Source organism: Rattus norvegicus, chromosome 1, assembly GCF_036323735.1.
Source record: "Rattus norvegicus strain BN/NHsdMcwi chromosome 1, GRCr8, whole genome shotgun sequence".
In the NCBI taxonomy this organism is placed as follows: Eukaryota; Metazoa; Chordata; class Mammalia; order Rodentia; family Muridae; genus Rattus; species Rattus norvegicus.
The window spans coordinates 20,365,702-20,387,182 of NC_086019.1; the positions used below are offsets into that span (position 1 = coordinate 20,365,702).

Sequence of the window (21,481 nt, forward strand, 5' to 3'; positions counted from 1 at the left end):
GATACATAGCTCAGTAGTAGAGCGCTTGTCTGGCAAGCACAGGTCCCTGAGTTTAATCCCCAGTCCCAGGAGAAATAGACAAAAATGCTGACCTCCTCAAGGAAAGAAAATCATGCCTTTTTCTTAAGACTTATATTTCAAAAGACCGACTTCTCGATCTCCTCAACACAACCTCCTTACACACTGCAGGAAGTTTCCCCATCTAAATCAGTAACCAGTCTCTCCTTTATAAGAACGTAGCTCAAAATTCACGCAACCTTTATCTGAGTTTGCTCATACATCAGGCATCAGGAAATCCGGCAGACTCTGTTCTCCAAGAGTTCGCATCAGGAAATCCGGCAGACTCTGTTCTCCAAGAGTTCGAGACCCACTCCCTCCACTGCTGCAATGACTAAGAACTTAGTCCAGGCCACTGTCAGTTCCACCTCCAAGTGTGGCTATTTCTCCAATTTATATAATCAAGCCCTATGACCTTTTGAAATTGAAGTCTTTGTCTTTCCTCTCTCAAAACCTTCCTCCCTCCATGTCTTCCTGTCTTTTTAAAAATTCTAATCAAAAAGTCCCAACAGCTCACAGAGCCATCGTTTGTCCTGTAGCTTCCTTCTTGCCAGCCCTCTGGCCATGCAGGGCTCGCTGCTTCTCTTACCAGAGCTCCAGGGCTTCCTCTAGGCTCCTGGCTCTTTTGCATTCTAACCTCTCTGCCTGTATAACCCTTGCTCACATATACCTGCTAATCCTGACCAGCCGCAGTTCCTGGCTTATTTTCAACTCCAGGACACCTCTCCCTCTTCCGACACATACTTTTCCATACGTTTAAATATGAAATGTCTTCCGTGAGCTCATGTGTTAAACCCCTGATCCCAACTGGTGGCATTACTGGGGTGGGGATAATAAAGTACTTCTGTAAGTAAGGCCTGATGGGAAGAAATAAACCACTTGAGGTGTGACTTTGACAGCCTGACCCCTACCAACCCAGACCCTTAGTCTCTCTGCTTGTTGGCTGCCTTCTCAACAGCACACTCCTGCTGCCATGTTGCCTAGCCTTGACTCAAGCCTAAATCAACCCGAGCCCATGGGCTGAGGCCTCTAACTAGAGTCGAGGTGGGTGCTTGCTCTCTTGCCTATCACAGTGAAGAAAAGCAACAAGCCCGGTCACATTCTCCATGAAACACCAGCACAGGGACAGTTGCCTGATTCTCAGTGACAACTCAGAGACAGTGTTTGGAGTGGGTGACTTACAGAACGTACAGGCTTACAGAACAAAGCATTGGGTGAGACTTGAACGTGCTTAGAGATGAGCTATGACTAGGAAAGTGACAGTACTTTCCACTTGCCAGTGCTGCTGGGCAAAGGTCCTTAAGGCAGAGGAGAGAAGTACGAAGAAGACAGGAGGGAGGCTGGCTGCCAACAGGTGACCCGCCCACATTCCACGAGGTTCCGGGCTTCACAGCCCAACTGAGGACTGACTGAACAGTCCTCAAGAACCAATGTGGAAGAAAAGACATTCCCAAGGTCTTTCAGATTTCAAAAGACTAAAATTTTATTCTAATCTTCATTTCCCAGTGTCTTATCCCTTTACCGGGGGTGGGGAGTGAATGAGAATTGGAGGGGCTGAGGGATTAGACTCAAACTCGATAGATATCTGAAGATTACTTTGAAATCCTCATCTTCCTCTTTTCTCCTCTGTGCTGAAATTACGGGTATAACATCAGCACACCCAATTTCCCACAAATCTTCTTATTGACTTATTACTCATTTATTCATTAAGCTGTGCTGGAAGATACTTTGTTTGAGAGGCAGCCGCAGATAACCCAAATTGACCTTGACCTTTCTGTAGATAGACAAGGCTAGACTTAAATCTGGATCCTCCTTTCATTCCAAAGATATGTACCACCACACCTAGTTTCCAAAATCATTCTTAACTAAACATGTGATCTTCTGTTTCTATTTTTTTAAGATTTAGTTATTTTGTGTATGTGAGTACACTGTTGCTATCTTCAGACACACCAGAAGAGGGCATCAGATCCAAGTACAGACGGTTGTGAGCCACCATGTGGTTGCTGGGAATTGAAGTCGGGACCTCCGGAAGAGCAGTCAGTGCTCTTTACCACTGAGCCATCTCCCCAGGCCCTGACCTTAACCCTTGACAAAATGAGATTCCCAAGCAAGGCAAACTGAAGAATTTCCTCTCTGGCTTAAAGTATTAAGTGAAGCTGCCCGGAGGCGGACTCCACCTCCTCCCTTTGCATGAATCCATTATCCAACTTCTTCCAGCAAGGAGACTACCGTGAAGTCAAACTAACAGGCAGAGACCTAAGGTCTGTGGTACATACTGCTAATGATTACGAGAGCAAGAATCCAGCCATACTGGACTTCTAACCTTGGTTTCAGGGTTCTGATAACCCTTATATAATGAAAACCATGTTCAAGCAAACCGCCAACGGTCTCATTTCCAACCATTTTAAGCTATTAAAAATTTTTTAAAGAGGTAACAGTTTTCAGTAAGACAGAAAATATCACTAGAAATTAATATTAAAAGAAAGAACATATAAAGCAATCATTGATATTTTCCCCCTTAACATGATGTTAGAGTCAAGAGAACAGTAATACAGGTTTGTTTGGGTTTTTTTGAAAAATTGTTTTTTCCTAAAGCAAATATTGAGATGCCTGCCTGAAAACACAAGTAAGTAAATAAAGTCTTGTAAATATAGCTGTCCATAAAAAGTGGTTTCCTTTGGAAACCTCTGCATACAGTCCGCCAGCAAACTAATGTTAACATGTTCTTTCAAGTCCTGGTAGCTTGAGGAAAAAACACTGCAAAAAACGAAAACACAAAAACAGGATTCTCCAACTGAGAGGATAAAAACAGAATTCTGCAACTGGAGGCTCCAGTCAGGAGTAGGACGAGTTCTTCAATCTGAGGTCAGGGTCTGGGTAAGACTAAGATAACGTAATTCACAAGGAGTTCTATGATATCAGGCTGCTCACCAAAATATCAATTTCTCACCATCCTGAGTGTTCATAAGACCAGAATAGCAATAAAAAAGGATTTGGCAAGAGAAAGCTAAAAATCAAAACGTTTTCTATAAACACCTGAAATCATAATTAGAACCCTTTGTATTTTGCTGTGTTAGATATAAAATATAACGTCTATAAGCATGTTATATAATATGTAGATATGTTAACTCATATTTATGAATTAATCTATTAAGCCATGTGATTCAAAAAGCACATATTATTATTTAGAATAAATGAAAATTTTTGATAAACAAGGTCAGAATTTTAAGCTACCTCCAGCTACTTTTCATGCGGGATCTAATTTAGCCTCTTTTATATGAGTTTTACTTCAGCTTTACTTACAAAATAGGCATCAGCTATCACTGAAATCTTGGAGCACCTTCCTAATGCTTAAACTCCCGGCCAGCCAACCCACCCATAGCCAGCATCCGTTATGACCATCCTTAGAGGTCATGACTGATCCTATCTCTTCCACTGCTCAAATCCCTCCCTCATTCCAGGAAGCCTTACTCCATGCCAACTCCGGTCTCTTAACCCCTTCCAGGTTAAACAAGGAACCTCCTAAACTACATTCTGCTTAGCTGATAAAGGCTAAAAATTAATGAGGACTGTTTCCCCTGCCGCTCCCCCTCCTGCCTCAAACCAGTCTTCTCTCTTCTTACCACACACCCCAGCATCACTAACTATCCCTTATGAAAACTGAATCCCACAACAGGGTGGGTAACCAATACTGCCCTGAGCAGACCTGCCTTTTACAGTCCATGTAGAGCTGTGTCCCGACACAAATCACATATTGCATGGCCTACTGCCCACCCTGTTTTCTCTGCCCACCTTTGTTCCACTTCTGCAATATCTAAAAGCAAAACAATCCACACGTTTATTTGTTCAACCCCCTCAAGTCTAAACCTCCCATAACAAGCTACAAACTTGCAGACAATGGGAAAAGAGTGGCTATGGTTCCGTGCAAAAGCTTCCGCTAAGAAACTTTGCTACGACTGAAGAATTTCTGGAGTTTGAGTTTGAACAATGGGATGAAGGTTGGGACCCAAAGTCGCAGAGGTTTTGTTCGCTCTCACAACTGAGAGCTAAGACTCAGCTCCTGTTCTCAGGTCCACTCAGCCTGAAGCCACTTCCCAGTCATAAGGAAGCCAAGCTAGGGGCTGCTTGCTGCTAAAGAATGAATATTTCACTGTCCCGAAGAAGCATGCATGGAAACACTTGATAAATCGCAAACAAAACAAAACGGTTACACGTGGAGCCCCAAAGCAGCCACTCCCTTTGAACTTTGGAAATGAATTCATCCAGTGGCTTCAATACAATGGGCAACATGTGAGAAGCAAAGTTCTTAGCCAAGGTCTAACCCAGAATATTACAGCCTTTCCTTAGATTTTTCCCATCCTCCCCCCACCCCACCCCCATCTAGGGATTTGGAAAGCCAATGAAAGAAGACATTCTTTCAGTATAAGGCACAGGCCTTAAGTCACCCAGGAACAACGAAATTTTCACTATTACTTTTAATATCAAGATGGAATTGGACTTACTGCTAACTTTTTTTTCTTTTTTTTGCAATCTTCCAGGCCAATATTTGCAATTTATATCTAAGACTGGAGATTACAAGTTTCAGCTTGGGAGAAGGTCATTAAGGAGAGAAAGGAAGAGGCAGGGGAAAAAAACCAACCTTGAAAAACAGAACAAAGTACACAGAGAGGCAAAGAGGACTCTGCGACTCAATGGTCTATAGAACGTTTGCCCTGTCTGCCTATAAAGTGATTTAACATTAACCACGCTCCCTCTACCAGCAGAACACTTACTGCCTGCTGACAAAAACTCCCTTTTGAAATCCCAAGAGCGCAGGGAGGGGTGCGTTGGGCTGGGGGAGTAATCTACATACACTGAAGAATGTGAACAGCAGTCACAGGCCACTGTCTTGGGCATTTTGCCCAAGCGGTCTGCTTTCAGCGAGGGGCGGAGGGTGCCACTCTGAAAACAGCAAGCAGAATGACCAGCCTCCCGGCTTTTTGGCAGACTTTCCCGGCTGACAGTTCCCGCGGAGTTCTGAGCCCATTCAAGAATTCCATCTCACAGAGAGTGTTTCCGACCCAGCCATTTGATCGGCCAGGATTTGCACATGCACCTGCTAAGCTACAGGTCGGAGAGCCACAGAGCCACATCCCACCCCCCCACCACCACCCCTGACCCCCAACTGGTGACCAGAAGGGCTCTCTTGCACTCGGGTGAATGAGATGGAAAGAACAAGGCAATCGCCTATGCTGCAGCATTAGGTCAGGCTTCAAGTACGGAGGTGATTCTCTTCCCTCCTGACAACTTCCCCGTCACTTTGTTCCCGGGGCAGGTTGGGGTTTTTTTTGTTGTTGTTGTTTCTTTCCTTACCTGGAGGTGGCTTCGTCGCCTCCCTTTGCATGGCTGTCCCCAGCGACCTGGTCCTTGCCGCTGGGGTGGTAAGCAGTTAGCACAACTCCCGAGGAACTCGAGAGCCAGTTCATGGTGAGAGAAGGGGCATAATTTCTGGAATCCTGACACAGAGGGGAATGAAGTTCCTGTCTCGCCTGGCCAACTTGTTCATTAGCAAGGGCCAGCCCCTCCCCTGTCCCGGCCAGCGATTCACAGGGAGAGAGAGGGGCGTGGCCTCTCCAGCTGGGCTTCCTGGCCCTGCAGTTACAGGCTGTGTGTGACTCACAGCTTTGTTTAAACCCGGCAGTCCCCGGCTGCAGCCGCAACAGCAGTTATGGGGGGCCTGGGTGTATGGCACAGTCCCTGCCCCCAGGCTCAACAATGCAAGTACAGGCCTAGAGAGCAAGTAAAGCGTGGATCAGGACAGAACCTTTCCCCCTTCCCCATTTGTGTTACCATCTGATAATTTCTGCTGCTTCACTCAAGTAACGCATTCCTTAACCCCTTCAGGAACTCAACATTCACCATAGACAAACCAAGGAGCCCATCAAAGGTCACAGTGCCATTCGGCCCACCAGAAAGGCTCTGCTTTCCGCAATAAAAATATTGTTATTGCACGCCCTGCAATGTTAAACATACCTGTTGTTTTATCAAACACTATTTAGGAAAAATAAATTTCAAAATGTCTACCTAGTGACTTGTCTGTTAAAAGGCAATGGTGGGAATAAAAGAAGTTCCAACATTTGCTGAGAGCCTATTACTTTCCATTGGCTGTGGGGGCGTTGGGGTGGAGTGCCCAGGAGCACTCCAGCTTGTGACACACACAGACACACACACACACACACATGTGCACACGCATGCACACACACAATATTATTAGAAAGAGAATAGCCACAGGTGAAACATCTTGACCAAAATAAGTTCGTGTCAGGGGATGTCCACCTAGATTCCGCCTTGTTTAGTCAATTGAAAAAGCAGTTTGTTTAGTCAGTTTCAAAAGTCAGTTTTTAAAAATCATTTCCTGGGTTCTTTTTAGCTTCTAAAAAATTAAAAACAAAAATTCCTGCTCTTTGATATATATAACAATCTCAATTGAAACATTCTGCTTGGTATATATAAGGAATACATATATAATTATGTTTTATATGTTTCATATATTACATATAATTATATATAATATAAAATTAGATGAGGTCTCACGGTGTAGCCCTGGCTGACCTGGAACTTGCTTTGTAAACCAGGCTGGCCTCAAACCATAGATTCTCCTATTTCTGCTCCCAAGTGTTGTTCTTGGCACCACACCTTGATGATGATGGTGGTGGTGGTGGTGGTGGTGGTGGTGGTGGTGGTGGTGGTGTTTGGGGTGATTATTTGTGTGCGTGTTTGTAAAGTCTGTCTGCCACAAGTGTTCTGGTGCCCCAAAGGCTAGGTAAAGTATCAGATTCCTCAGAGATGGAGTTATAAGGAAGTTGTAAGCTGTCCAATAAGGTGCTGGGAACCAAATTCAGTCATCTGGAAGAACAGTATGTGCTTTTAACTACTGAGACATCTTTCCAGCCCTGATTTTAGCCTTGTACTTGCTATCCATTTGAGAACATTAAATTTGGGGAATCTCTGGCCAGGTAGGCCTGCCTGCGGCCACCACAACTACCAGTCTATGTGAGTGTGGGTGAGAAGCTATCCACGAGGCAAGGAAGCTATCCAAAGACCTGAATCCCCAGTCACAAACTAAAGTTCCTGGTCACCTTTGTGGTCACTCTTGATTAACCTAGCTAAAATTCTTCTGATGCTTTTGACTTTGCCGTTCCATATACATCTGGTTTGTATTTTTCATTATTTAAAACTGGAGAGATATTAACATTATTCTTATTTAAAAGCTGAGTACAGTGATACACACCTTTAATCCCAGCACTGGGAGGCGGAGGTAGGTTGGATCTGAGTTCAAGGCCAGCCTGGGCCACATGGAGAAACCCTGTCTCAAAACAAACAAACAAACAAAAAAAGGCAACAACAACAAAATATATCCACTGTGTTACTTGTGAAACATTAAAAAAAAAAGCAATGAGGGGAGGAAAGGGTTTATTTGGATTACATATCCGAATCAGGGAAGCCGAGGAGGGAACTTAGACTGGGCAGGAACCTCAAGACAGGAGCTAATACGGACTTGGAGGGGTACTACTTACTGGCTTGTTCCACCTGATGTCTTATAGAACCCAGGGTCACAGTTTACCACCCACAATGGGCAGGTCTCCCTTCAGTCATGCCCTGCAGGGTCGCCTGCATACATACCAAAGCTGGAGGCTTTCTGTGAACTGCTCTCAGATGGCTACAGCATGCATGAGATCGACCTAAAATAGCCAGCCTGTCTACATTACCTTATGCATTTTAATATTTATTTTATGCGTATGCATGTTTTGCTCCCATGCATGTCTGCTCGCCATGCGTGTCCCAGTGCCTGTGGAGGTCAGAAGAGACATAATACTCCTGGTACAGGAGTCACTCACAGACAGCTGCCAGCGTGTTAGTGCTGGGAGTCAAACTGGGGTCCTCTGGAAGAGCCCTCTGCGCTCATGACTGCTGAGCTATCATGCTGGCCCTTCCAAAGAATATACGGTTTTCAAAACTGCCTTTTCTGTCATGTCACATTGAACTCGTAATGCTCCCTTTAAATGACCCTGTTCTATACATTCCTCTCTCTCCACAATGGCTGCTCAGTACTTATAAGCTCTCTCCGTCTAAGGGCTCTCTGCTGTCCTTTCCTCTGCGTCCTCACTTCCTCAAGCTGGGCCTTCAGTCAGGTGTTAGCTCTTCTCTTTATTTTCCAAGACAGGGTTTTGGTTTCTATTCCTGGCTGTCCTGGGATTCCTTCTGTAGACCCTGTTGGCTTCAGACTCAGAGACCTGCCCGCCTCTTCCTCCTGAGTGCCGGGATTGAAGGTGTGCACCACCACCGTGTCCAGCTCTTTACCCGCTCCTGACTCTTTCTCTGAACTCTTCCTCACACAGTAACTGACTCTACCTCGGTGCTACTTCTATGATGTCACTACTCAACAAACCTCCAGCGACTCTCTAGTCCCCAGGATCCACTGCTTTTCTTACTTTCTGCCTCCCCTACCCATCCCTCTCCCCTCAGTCGCACTCTCTTCCTTTGTCTTCTCCCCTCAGCCTCTGACCTCTCATTTCTTCACATCCCACTGCTCTAAGAAAATGTTAAATGGAGGAAGAATTAAGTGACTCCGAAGGTTCCAAATTGGTAGACAAGCGGCTCGAATGCACACACCAGCACCACTGAAGTGTGTTCCGGTTCAGATACAATGAAAAACAAACAAACAAACTCACAAACATTACAGGAAAAGACAGCCAGAGGGAAACTACATTAGGGCTTGTGCTTTTGAACAACCTTGTATGAGAAAACGGTGGAGGGTCCCTCCGACCCTCTTGCCGTCTTGCTTAAAGGTAACTGCTCTTTAGTGCCTTGTGTTTTGGAATTTCCTGTAGTTCTTGTGTCTTCCCCCTCCCTGGCCTCCTTTCATAACTGCTTCATTTCTCTTCTATTCACTCTCCTTCCTGTACTAAATCTTCAGTCTCTGGGTATGCAGGGGACGCAACCAACACTCATAAGTCAATTGATAATGACAGATGTTGTCCACTAGAAACCAAAACAATAATTAAGTTGCATCTCTACCTAATTATGGTATCTTCGCTTACTTAATGAGTGAATCATGATGTGCAGGTTAAAATACAGCTGTTTCACACGTTCAAATAACATTTGAGCTCAGGCACAAGATTAACTGTGATACAAGTTGAATCCCACAACATTCATTCTATACAAATTTTGAAGCACAATCATTACATGGAAATTCTTCAGCCTCCTCCTTATTCTTTCTCTGTGGGTTCTGTTGTCACTGGTCTCGAGATATGCCTGCCACAGGCAGAAGACTGGTATACGCAGCTTCTAAGTTAAGCTCAAGTGGGTTAAAAATAGTTTCGGACTTTTTACTATGTCATCATGAAAGGAAACCTACCCGCCATGAACCAATGAAAGGGCATTCTTATTTCATAGCCTCAATCCCACGACAATACATTTTTCGAACCAGCATTCTTTCATAAATCTTCTTTTACAAAAAATTAAAATACAACAAAAAATCTAATGTCCCCTCACCCATTTCAGACATCCCATGTCCTTGAAAATGTTAATATTCCAAGCTATTGAGCTCGTGTCAAATACTTCCTGTTATGAGTCAGCTTAGAAAATAATTTAAAACATCAAGACAGTTTAAACATGCATTGAATTCACCCTCCTCAAATGTGGTGTACTGGATGTCACAGGAAGGGGAGAGAGAGCTGTAATTTATGCACTCAAAATTGTTAAAAATAGGCTGGCAGTAGCACTGCAGTGTTTGACAATTTGACAACCATGTTCGAAAACCATTTGAAAACTTCCTAGGTTCAGTGCTCTTAGTACGGAAGAGTTTACTCGCTACTCATATTTTGACATATGCTGCTCTTTAGTAACACGAGATTGACCTGGGGAGAAAGCAAAGTTGTAGCGGGATCAACACATTTATTAATAATTCCCCTTCCCATCAGTCAACATCAATAAGTGAGGGAGAATTAGCCACATCTATAAGGCAATGTAAAACTGAGACAGACACAAAGCCATGTGGAAAAATGATCTTCCAAATGGCAACCCAGTTTATAGTTGTGTGATAGAACAAGAACTTGAATAGACTCATCCATTACGAACTTCTTTTTCTTTTTTTTTTTTTAAAGATTTATTTACTTATTATATATAGGTACACTGTAGCTGTCTTCAGACACACCAGAAGAGGGCATCAGATCCCATTACAGATGGTTGTGAGCCACCACGTGGTTGCTGGGGTTTGAACTCAGGACCTCTAGAAGAGCAGTCAGTGCTCTTAACCTCTGAGCCATCTCTCCAACCCACAAACTTTCTTTCTTACCCAAGTGATACAACTGAGATTTGGAATAGAACTGACTAGTGAGAAGAGAATGCTGCAACCTCTTTCATGAGTAAGTCTGGAAAGCTTCCGTTCTGTGCAGAGGGGCTGCAGTAAACACACGCTATCTATAGAAATGGAAATGGACCTCCGTGGAAATGGCACTTGTTACTAATCCTATCTGGGTCAAAGAGGGATGAGCCTTTGCCTTTATCTGGACAGCTGCAAACATTTCTACCTCATTATCAAAGTTATTTTAACTGTCCCTCCAGGGGAAAATATGTATGCGTCACAGCCAGAATAATATGCAACTGTTACGGCTGGAGGCTAATTTAGGGCTTCTTCCAAACACTGAAGAGTGAAAAAGGCTTTTTTTTTTTTTTAACAGCTATGGAGTTTGTTGCTAATAAATAATATTTGCTAATATTTGTGTCCTTATTCTTTCTTAGGCCTGAAAGGTAGGGTTTCTCATTTGCTCATACAAGAACCCTAAAAGATATATTGGAATTATGCCCACTCTAGACTGGAGGAGGGTGGCACCTCCTAGCTTGTAGGTAGCATAAGCAGGGCACATGAGCCCATCTGTGTGTGTTTGTGCATATGGTTGTGTGTGTGTGTGTGTGTGTGTGTGTGTGTGTGTGTGTGTGTGATATTGTTGAGTCTGCACTTAGATCTTGTTAAAGCTAAAGCTATCTTGGTACTGACACTGCTGTGCTTATGGAAAGAGCCCAGTAGATAAATAGCAAGGACAGGAGTTTAGAGCTAAACTAGCCATCGTGTTCAAGCAAACAGAGTCAATGCAGTGCTTTGGAGACTTACATTCTGGCCAGCACACACACGTATTTTCTGGTACTTTGAAACAGTTCTTATGTCAACACACTAGGACTGTATGGTATTCTAAGAGACAATCCTTTCTAACAGTATTTTGCCCAAATAAATGAGACAAAAGTACACTGGCCATGATAAACAATCTTTTATTCTTTCTGATAAAAAATGTCCAGTAATGATAGAATAGGTTTGTAACCCCAGAGACATATGAGGTTTTTAAGCATTGGGCCTTGGAGAGGGCTTGGAAGAGCAGAACTGTGGCTGATGCAAGGTCATAGGGCTTCATGGTGAATCCACTCGTCATGTTGAAAGTAAACACACTCTGACAAAGTCAAGTGCATTGCATGACTGACTTTTCCTTCTCTACTCACTCTTGAGAGAGCTGTATTCTAAATGCAACTAAGGTCTAAATGAGGAATGTTCTAAGCCTATACATAATAGAAAGGTTGAATTCTGTCTGTGCATAGAGACACAATTTGGAATATCTAGGGTTGTGTATCTTCAAATATTTTCAAATACAAAAGTCTTAGCAAAAAAATGAATGGCAAAGGTTCCATGGTTGCTTCTACCTCACAGAAAGAAACCACTCTAGGATCAAGGTTTCATTCTACACAAAGACAAGGAGGCAGATCAAGATTGCTGAGAGAAACTTCCAGAAGGCTCCAATATCAGAAAAGGGAGAGAAGTGGCAAGAGGATTCAAAAGGTAGAGTCAGGGACCTCACATGGTAAAACGGTGTCCTGGAGAGATGGTTCAATGGGTAAGAGAATAAGAACACCGGAATTCAAATCCCAGTACCCTCATCAGGCAGGTCACAACTGCCTGCCTATAACTCTGGCCTCTGGGACACCTACACTCAAATGCATATACTCGTATAGAAACACACACACACACACACACACACACACACACACACAAATTAAAACACAATCTTTAAAAAAAAAAACAAAAAATACAGAATGTACAGCGTTGTTTTACAAAGTCAGCAGCCCTACTGACCAACCACGGATGGCTCCTGAAGCACTAAATGAATTTGTTGTGAAGCCCATGATTTGAAGAATAGAATTTTGTGCTGATGTATGTGACAACATCCTCTCCATGTCTCTGCAAGCAAATATCTGAGAACGCTTATCCAGGCTTATTCTGCTCAGGAGAAATTTATTCTTGGCTTCCCAATATGACTTCCACCCTGGTCCTTGAAGGACTCTAGATAGGCCTGCCTTCACATAGGCCTATCTGGGTCCAGCAAAGAACTTCCTCTGCTTGCACAAAACTCAGAAAACCAGGGTTTGCAGAACTTACTGCCACTGAAGTGAAAGTAAAAATGGTTCAGAAATTAAAGTCAAGCTTTAGTGAGTGTTTTGTGTGTGTGTGTGTGTGTGTGTGTGAGAGAGAGAGAGAGAGAGAGAGAGAGAGAGAGAGAGAGAGAGGGAGGGAGAGAGGGAGGGAGAGGGAGAGAGAGAATGAATATTTCCTTGGAAATAACTGTTCATTGCTTTTTAAATATGTTACATACATTTAAGTGCTTGAGAAAATTTGATATTGTGGCACGACTTTCATTTCCCACGAACCTATTAAAGTTGACTCATCCATCAATAGCAGCCTAGAATCACAGAAAAAAAAAAAACCTTCTATTTCTGCAAAATTTTGGTATAATTAGTTTTTTATTGAATTTGTGTCTTTGTTTTATTGGATATATATTCTTTCTCTGGGAAAAGAATTTTCAGGAAAACTGCATACAAAATTCAGAATACAGTTCGCTTAAGAGTTCAACCTTCCACATGGAAACAAAAGTTGTCTTCTACAAAGTTTGTGCTTAAGAACTTTCCAGTCTACTTACCAAAATAAATAAATAAATTAATTAATTAATTAATTAAACAAAATCACACATGCACACACATACACACACTCAGTCACCTTACAAGTTTGTGTTGGGCTTCATTCCTAGCTATCTTAGGGCCGTTAGTTGGCCTGAGACCTGGTTGGACACACATAGCCCATTGCCCTGGTTTTGAAGTGTGACTGCTAAATTTCCACATATTCCCACAGTCCTTCCAGAAGCACTATTTAGACTCGGTACTACAAAGAACTTCCCCCCAGTGTCCTGTTTTCAGTGTAGGGGAGACACAGCTCCTTAAATGTCCTTGTACGCAGTCAGCTTGTGTTCCTGAAATATCTTCTGGAAAATACCTAGGAAGGTATTTTCTATCATTTGGTTTAATAATTTGCCGTCATCTCCTTTTTAGAAAGACTCTAAGAACAAAGCTATAATCGAGAGAACCTAAGCCTTATGAAAATGCAAAGGCGCAAAAGTATAGAGCTGAGGCTTTTGAAGAGTTCTCTATAGTCAGTCTATGCTGCTCTTTATAGAAGCAGCTACTGAGGTGGGGGGAGGAGAAGCAGGTCAAATGGTTATGAAGCCAAGGCTGAGAGACCAGGAAATCTCTACCTCCTAGAACCAATACATTTTCTAGAAGCATATTCAAGTTCAGGAACTGCCACAACATAATCGAAAGAATCTACTGTAAGAATTTATGGCAGCCTTAATGAATCAATTTTCAAGCAATTATTTATTTATTATATGTGTGTTGAGGGGAAAGGCACACATCACAGGATGTGTGTATAGTCAGTAGATGTCTCCTGCCAGATAGGTTCCAGGGATCCAACAGGTCACTGGGCTTCATAGCAAGTTCCCTTATTTCCTAAGCCATCTTGCTAACACGTTTAAATAACTTTGCTTTTGAAGCTCCTGAACTACACCCTAACTCCTAGGGGAAAAGGGAAATCTATATAAACTCTAAGATTGTCTATAATTCAAATAGCCAAAAAAAAAAGGTGAATTCTATTAAAAAGTAAATCTATTTCCCATCAGCCTGTTTCCCCAGTATTTCATCTCTGTAGTTTCTTTTAAAAAGTGTCATTCGTGTGTGTGTGTGTGTGTGTGTGTGTGTGTGTGTGTGTGTGTGTGTGTGTATTTCTTTCCCAATAAAAACTTTTACAATAATATTAAATACAATACATCCCATTCCTACAGGAGAGAAGTGAGCAGTGGTAAAGCTACTAAAATTCCATGTGATCATCACCTTCCAAGCATGTGGCAACACCTTTCATACATTCCTAAAATAGTCTAGAACATAGTGGACATTCGTAAAACTCAGCTTCCATTACAACTGTTATGGGAACAGGAAAGCAGGAAACCTTGGTGTTTTCTAGGAGTCACATGCACGTGTTACAGCCATGCTGCCTCTTCTGCTTAAACAGAAGTGTTTTAAAAATGTTTTCCAGAAGGTGAATACAACCTTCCAAAGCCTTTGACTTTAAACTTCACACTGTGATGTTCTGAGAAATGTATCTCTCTCTAAGTTATCAAGGGCTCGAATCAACAGAGTAGCATCACACCTTTGGTCAGGAAGATGAGACATATTCGAGAACTTTCCCTACTCTAAGTCTGCCTAGCTCAAGAGCAATATTTCTCTTAACCTTGCAAGGATTAACAAATCAAAGCTGTAGTGAGCGAGATAAATACAACACCCAGGAAACACGCACACACACATACACACACATACACACACACGCACACGCATACACACACATACACACATATACACACACGCACATACACACATACTCACACACACATACACACCCACATAAACACATACACACACACATACACATACACTCAAAAACACACACATGTACACACATACACACACATACACTCGCAAACACACACATATACACACATATATACACACACATAAACATACACATACACTCGCACACATACACACGTATACACACATACACACATATACACATTCACACACACACACACGCAGAAGCAGGCCAAAACAGGGCAGTTTGATTTCTGTTGAGGGAGCCTGCCTTCACCCTATTCTACACAGCAGATTAGGAGTGCATATCCGTTCCAGGACTATCAAAAAGCAAAGTCAGTGGAGTTGCCATCAAACATTTTCTTTAAAAGGCTTTTTTCAAAGATTTCAGGCCAGAGCAAAAATTGTACCCTTTCAAATGAAGGAGAGGCATGGAATGAAGCTCTCTGAGAGTTGCTCACTCTCCAACGGCAAGACCTGCCCACCAACAATGGCTACCTGTGGGGAACTTTGAGGAAATGAGCAATCCTTCATCAAACAAAAACAAACAAACAAACAAACAAACAAACAAACAAATAAATAAATAGAACAAAAAACAAAAACCCAAAAAACAAAACCTCCTGTCAGTCCATGTCTCTATTAAAGCCACATTTGACTCATGCTACATAGACTCTAGCTGGCTCTAACAAATACCTCAGAGAAGCTTCGTGAGTCAGGTACCACGCAGCCCTCTGGCATTTATTTTGAGGGAGGGGTGGGCAAAGGTGTAACTGGCTATTCATACTATTGAACACTGGATCAATCTTACCAAAAAAAAGTATATTTCAATACGAAGAGAGGGAATGCAATTTTAAAAGGCAAATGGCTTCAGAATGCGAAGAACTAGAAGGGAGTTTAAAGTTTCTCAACCTAAAAAAATGACACGCTAAGGGGCAGACATGCTAATGCCACTAACTGGATCATTGCACATTGCACATATGAATAAACTATCATAGTATACCCCATAAACATGCATGGTGACCATGTGTCGGTTTCTAAGGTGTTCTGGGAAGAGTGTGCTATGAAGCCGGGGCAGGGTGGGGGAGGGGGGGGAACTAATACAAAAGTAAATAAATACCTAGTAGGTCGATAGGGACTTCTGGTGCCTTAAAATATTTATTTTCTGGAAGCAGTGGGAAATAATGCAGGAAGAATGGTCAGGGTGGACACATAACCATATCTATGCCAAGAAGGGACACTACCTGGCTATGAGTCACATGGATAGAAGCAGAGGACAGAGATTGGCCACAAGGTCCTGCAGTGAACATGGGTCCTGGGGACATAGTTTCAGTGGTGACAGACTTGTCTGGACCCCATCTCCTCTTCCCAACCTGGGCCACCCATGGCAGGGATGATACAAAGGGACTCGGTGGCAAAAGAATCTGCAAGACCTGGAAGAATGAAAACAATTACCCCAGTTCAGAGCTGGGGCGAATGCGGACATCTAGCACACTGCAAGAGGAACAACTCGGATGTGACCTGGCAGAGGGAAGGCCTCGGAGAACAAGTGCTTATGGACTCTTGGGTGATAGGTGAAGGGAAACTTTCAGCATTAAGGTTTCAGAGCTCTAGACATTCCTCCCCAGGAAAGGAGTTTGCCCAAGGGCCCAAGGGAATAAGAGTTATATGACCAGAGAGAAGAGGTGGGTGGGGACAGAGACAGACAGACGACAGACAGAGGTACAGGGAGTATGTTCTGTGTCTGCGTTATTGAATGTCGCATTTGCCTATTGTCGAGGATGCTTAAAGTCTATTGAGGAAGTTTACTTGCTCTGTTCAACTTCAGACTCTTCTGTTTACTGTTCCATGAGCTGAGGCTAAAGAGATGGGAACTTACCGGGCACCTGTGACGTTTAGGCACTGAGAAGCCCTTCAGGCTAATCTCCCTCTGGTGCTGCCTGCCTGCTGTCTGTCCAGGCTGACAGACTTTATGGTGAGCCCGTGCATTACGCAGCCAAGCCTTGATAGTCGGGGCAGAGACTAGAGCTCTCAGAAACCTAACCTAGACTTCTAACAGCAGGCCCAGCCATCTTCTTCATTTTGGTTTGACATTTCATTGCTGAAATGAATCTATTTTCTGTTATTTGATACTTTGCAACATCCTTGGAAATATACTAAGGCAAACTAAAATCTCATAATTGAAAGATGATAGGCATTCCGGCACATGGCTGTCATCCCCGCACCTGAGAGCTCCAGGCAAGCTTGGGTTACATAGTGAGTACTGGAGTCAGTCAAGCTACAGTTGTCTAAGTAAAACCCTGACTAAATTAACAAAAATAAAAGAAAAATAAATAAAAGGCAAAGCAAAACAAAACAAAACGGGTAGGCCTCAGAAGTCTTAAAAGATATCCACACTCTCGCCATGATTTCATGGTTCAAGCCCACACACAGTTCTTCTATCTGAGAGCTAGTGTTTTACAGCAAGCTCTGAGTTGTTAGGACTCATCCTTCATTTCCAATCCACCGTCAAGGTTTTGTCTCCTCCAAGCTAAAGAAAAGTATGAACTTGTTTATAGAGGACAGTGATTTTGAGTATTCTCTCTGAACAATGAAGCGAGAAAACATCTGCTCCCCAAGCGCCAGGCCAGCTGATATAATATCCTCTTCCCTCTTCCTTTTCCTCACATTTGAATAGAGGCCATTCCTTGTTTACAGGATGAGGGCAAGAGGTAAATTTCTTCCCAAAAAGGATGCAGTGCATGTTATGGTCATGAAGTTATTGTGTGAAGTCATTCAATGGCCCGCCCAAGGAGACTAAAAGACAGGTGTCCATAAGCCTGGGAGAAGCCTGTGGTAGCCAGGGCGAGGCTGGAATCAAAGGCTTCTAGAGAGCTACTGCCTGCTCACTGATGCCATCAGGTTTCTGCCTCTGGGCCTGTGGGAATGGCAGGTGCCTAAGGAACAGGAGCAGGGCTGTCATAAAGTACAAGTGAGGTGAGGGGGCAGCCGGGGAGAAAAGGGCAGGCGGTCCCTGGCGTCTCTTCCTTGAACTGCTTTACATTCCCAGCGCATAAATAAGGGTGCTAGAGCCCCAGGACCAGTGGATTGGGTTTAATGAGAAAAATCAGGAAGACAGAAGGCAGAAGTAGAACCCCAGGATAGACATTCTTTGACCTAAAAGTCTAGATTTCTCATTATCGTAGCCTACGTACATCACGAGCAATTTGAAAACTCGCTTTAAAGTGAGTTCAGTGGTGAGCTGATAAGTTCCCCCATCTAAAGGAGTTCCGCAACTCTGCAGGTCCCTGGTAAATAAATAGCATGGCAATAATATTATGGAAACGAACAAGGGTATCCTGCACTCCACTGTGGGAAGCATGAAGGTGAATAAAAGAAACATCTCAAGATCACGAACTCATGGAAAGAAGTGACCAAATATAACCAATTTTGGGGCACGGGTGTTGGCGGTGTTGACATAAGATCTCAGTCTATAGAAAGTGCATTAGGCAGCTCAGCCTGACCTCAAGCTCAGGGCGGCCCCCTCGCATGCCCTCCCACCTCAGCTTCGTGGGTACTGTAAGTATAGAGGGAAGCCACCATGCTTGGTCACTTCTGCTAACCTGATCCTTCTACAGGTATTCTGCATTTTTTCTTAAATACAAATATAATTATTGCCAATATTTGTGTGTATCTGGTCAGTAATTAATAAATCTTTTAAATTTATAAATTTGTACTATTCTGACCCTCAAGGCAAGCAGCATGTTACCTATAAATAGTAATTAAGTGTAACATACAATGGAGGTACGAGGGGTACATGTACGTGTGTGTGTGTGTGTATCTGTTTATGTATGTGTATGTGTGTTTGTGTATGTGTGTATATGTATGTATATGTGTAGGTGTGTATCTGTATGTGTATGTGCGTGTGTATATCTGTACATGTATGTGTATGTATGTGTGTATGTGTGTATATGTATGTGTATGTGTATGTGTGTATGTGTGTGTATGTGTATATATGTGTATATATGTGTGTGTATATGTCTGTGTATATGTCTGTGTATATGTGTGAGTGTGTACATGTGTACATATATGTACATGTACATATGCTCACATGCCTATTTATTGAGGCCAAAGGACACCCTTGAGTGTTATTCCTCAGGAGCTATACTCCTTTTTCTTTCTTTTTAAAACTTAGAACAGGTTTGCTTATTGGCCTGGAACTTACCAAGTAGGCTACGTTATAGGTTAGCTGGGTTGCTAGAGAGCCCCAGGAATCCACCATCTTTACACATGTCTTCACCTCATCTGTTCTGGGACTACCAAGCACATATCAGCATGTCTGGTTTTCTATTACATAGGTTCTAGTCATTGAATCTTGGTTGTCATACTCACGAAGGGAACACTTTACAGACAGCTGTCTTTCCAGCTCAGCAACCACAGCTCTAGGTTTATTTATGTATTCTTCATTTTACACACTTGTTGCCTCACAGAATGGCCCAGAAGTCTCTACAACGGGTCAAAATTTGACCGTCTTTTTGTGTAACTAATGAAACCTCAGAGCACAAAAGCAACCAGAGCAATTACAACATTCCAAACACTCTGAAGACTTTTTGGAGAAACAGGAAACCAAGATGTCTGCATGCTTATTACAAAGGAAATACCATGGACTTAAGACTTAGCTGTACAACAGGCTACATCCATTCTCTCTGGAGAAGAAATGAGGGGGCCCTGCGGGTGGTCACAGCAAGCAGTAATGTGAACTGCAAAGAAAAGCTAACGAACAACTGGTTCACATTGACTTTGTCAGCCTGGATCAAGACTGCTTCGAGGAGTTTGAAGTCAGAAGGCTTGTTTCCAACAAACTTAAACACGGTATAATATAGAAAAAAAAATCTTGGTATAATGCAAATTCTTGCTGCACAAGGAAGTGTGATTACATCAAAACTTGACTCAGGATCCACGTCATTTCTTCCAAGAAGATGTAGAGATACGCTAATCTACACTGACTTAAGGAAGGGTCTGGCCTGGTCTCGGCCATACAAATAGCACAGAAGGCATTTGGGTTATTAGTCATTTCTGGCCCTGGTCACAGGAGCTTGGGGGAGCCTCTGGCTATACAGATAATGAGAGAGTCATTTGGACTATTAGGTATTTCTGGTTCTGGCTATGGGAACTGGAAATGGCCTGACCCAACAGATAACACAGATCAGCAGGCTGTAACCATTTCCAGTTCAGAGCTTTCTGGATGGAAGAACAGGTTGTACATCTTTCCATCTGAAAGACAACCCCATGTGCTTAATATTCCTGGTCCCCCTTGAGATCTGTGGGCATAAGGACCTTTGTGATGTGTTCAGAGTAAATACTTTTCAGGTTTCACATGCTTTAAAGATACAATAACACTGGAACTTTTGTATCTGTTGAGAGCAGGGTCAATACGACCTCACTAGGTAGTCCAGGTTGACCTAGAACTTCTTACACAGACCAAGTTGGCCTCAAACATAGAATAATCTACCTACCTCTGACTCCCTGAGTATTGGGCTTATAGCATTCCCCTGTGTATAAAAAGAATATAATCTTCTTGTAATGAATTCCAACTCTATAATGAAGATCTCTTCCCAAAGTGACCCACTATTACACCAGAAAAAAACTGGGTCCAATAATCCAACCACATTGGGTCAAGCCAGCATTACATCAAAGTATGTACCCATTTCCTGTTTGCTTTCTTGTCCCATGTAACAGTTGCTTGAGACTGTTCCTTTAGGTGCTTTAAATAAGTATGACTAAAGTCATCAAACCCTAGTAGTTCTTAAAGTAAAGGCTTTTTCCTCTTGCATCGATGATCTAGTATTAACTTAGGGCTCTGTCAGCCATCTTTTAAAAAGTGTAACCAGCACTCCTGAGGCTGCAGAGCGGAGGAGACCACCAACACTGCCCACCCCTGCCCACATCCCTGGCCCAAGAGGCAACTGTATAAGGCCTCTGGGTTCCCGTAGGGGAGGGCCCAGGGGCGGCAGGACCCCTGCGCCTGAGACACCGCCGGAACCTGAAGGAAACAGACGGATAAACAGTTCTCTGCACCCAAATCCCGTGGGAGGGAGAGCTAAACCTTCAGAGAGGCGGACACGCCTAGGAAACCAGAAGAGACTACACTCTGTGCACATCCAGACGCCAGAGGAAAACACCAAACGCCATCTGGAACCCTGGTGCACGGAGGCTCCCGGAAAGAGCGGCGCAGATCTTCCCGGTTGCTGCCGCCGCGGAGAGGACTTAGGCAGTACCCCACGAGCAAACTTGAGCCTTGGAACCGCAGGTAGGACCAACTTTTCCCCTGCAAGAAACCTGCCTGGTGAACTCAGGACACACAGAGGCAAAATTCCTCTAGGACCGGGCACTTCCTGTGTTTACTGGAAGTCCCACACCCGCAGATCCCGGCCTGCAGCAGCTCTCTGCTCCCAAACCCCGTGGGAGAGAGACCTCACCGCCTGATCAGGTGGGCACTCCTGAGGCTGCAGAGCGGAGGAGACCACCAACACTGCCCACCCCTGCCCACATCCCTGGCCCAAGAGGCAACTGTATAAGGCCTCTGGGTTCCCGTAGGGGAGGGCCCAGGAGCGGCAGGATCCCTGCGCCTGAGACACCGCCGGAACCTGAAGGAAACAGACCGGATAAA

At 43.5% G+C, this 21,481-nt stretch overlaps 1 protein-coding gene across 3 annotated transcripts in view; it reads right to left on the reverse strand.

The window, feature by feature from the left end:
• Positions 1-21,481, reverse strand: part of Arhgap18 (Rho GTPase activating protein 18) — a 233,880-nt gene that overhangs the window by 142,754 nt on the left and 69,645 nt on the right. The window contains exon 1 of one of the 3 annotated variants that reach the window (NM_001170575.1): positions 5,410-5,595. The exons of 1 other annotated variant lie outside the window; for it this stretch is intronic. In NM_001170575.1, coding sequence (NP_001164046.1) covers positions 5,410-5,522 — 113 coding nt within the window. In that variant the 5' untranslated portion in view covers positions 5,523-5,595. Of the gene's footprint in view, positions 1-5,409; positions 5,648-21,481 lie in introns of those variants that run through there. One more of the 3 variants, XM_039108944.2, reaches the window with a different exon arrangement.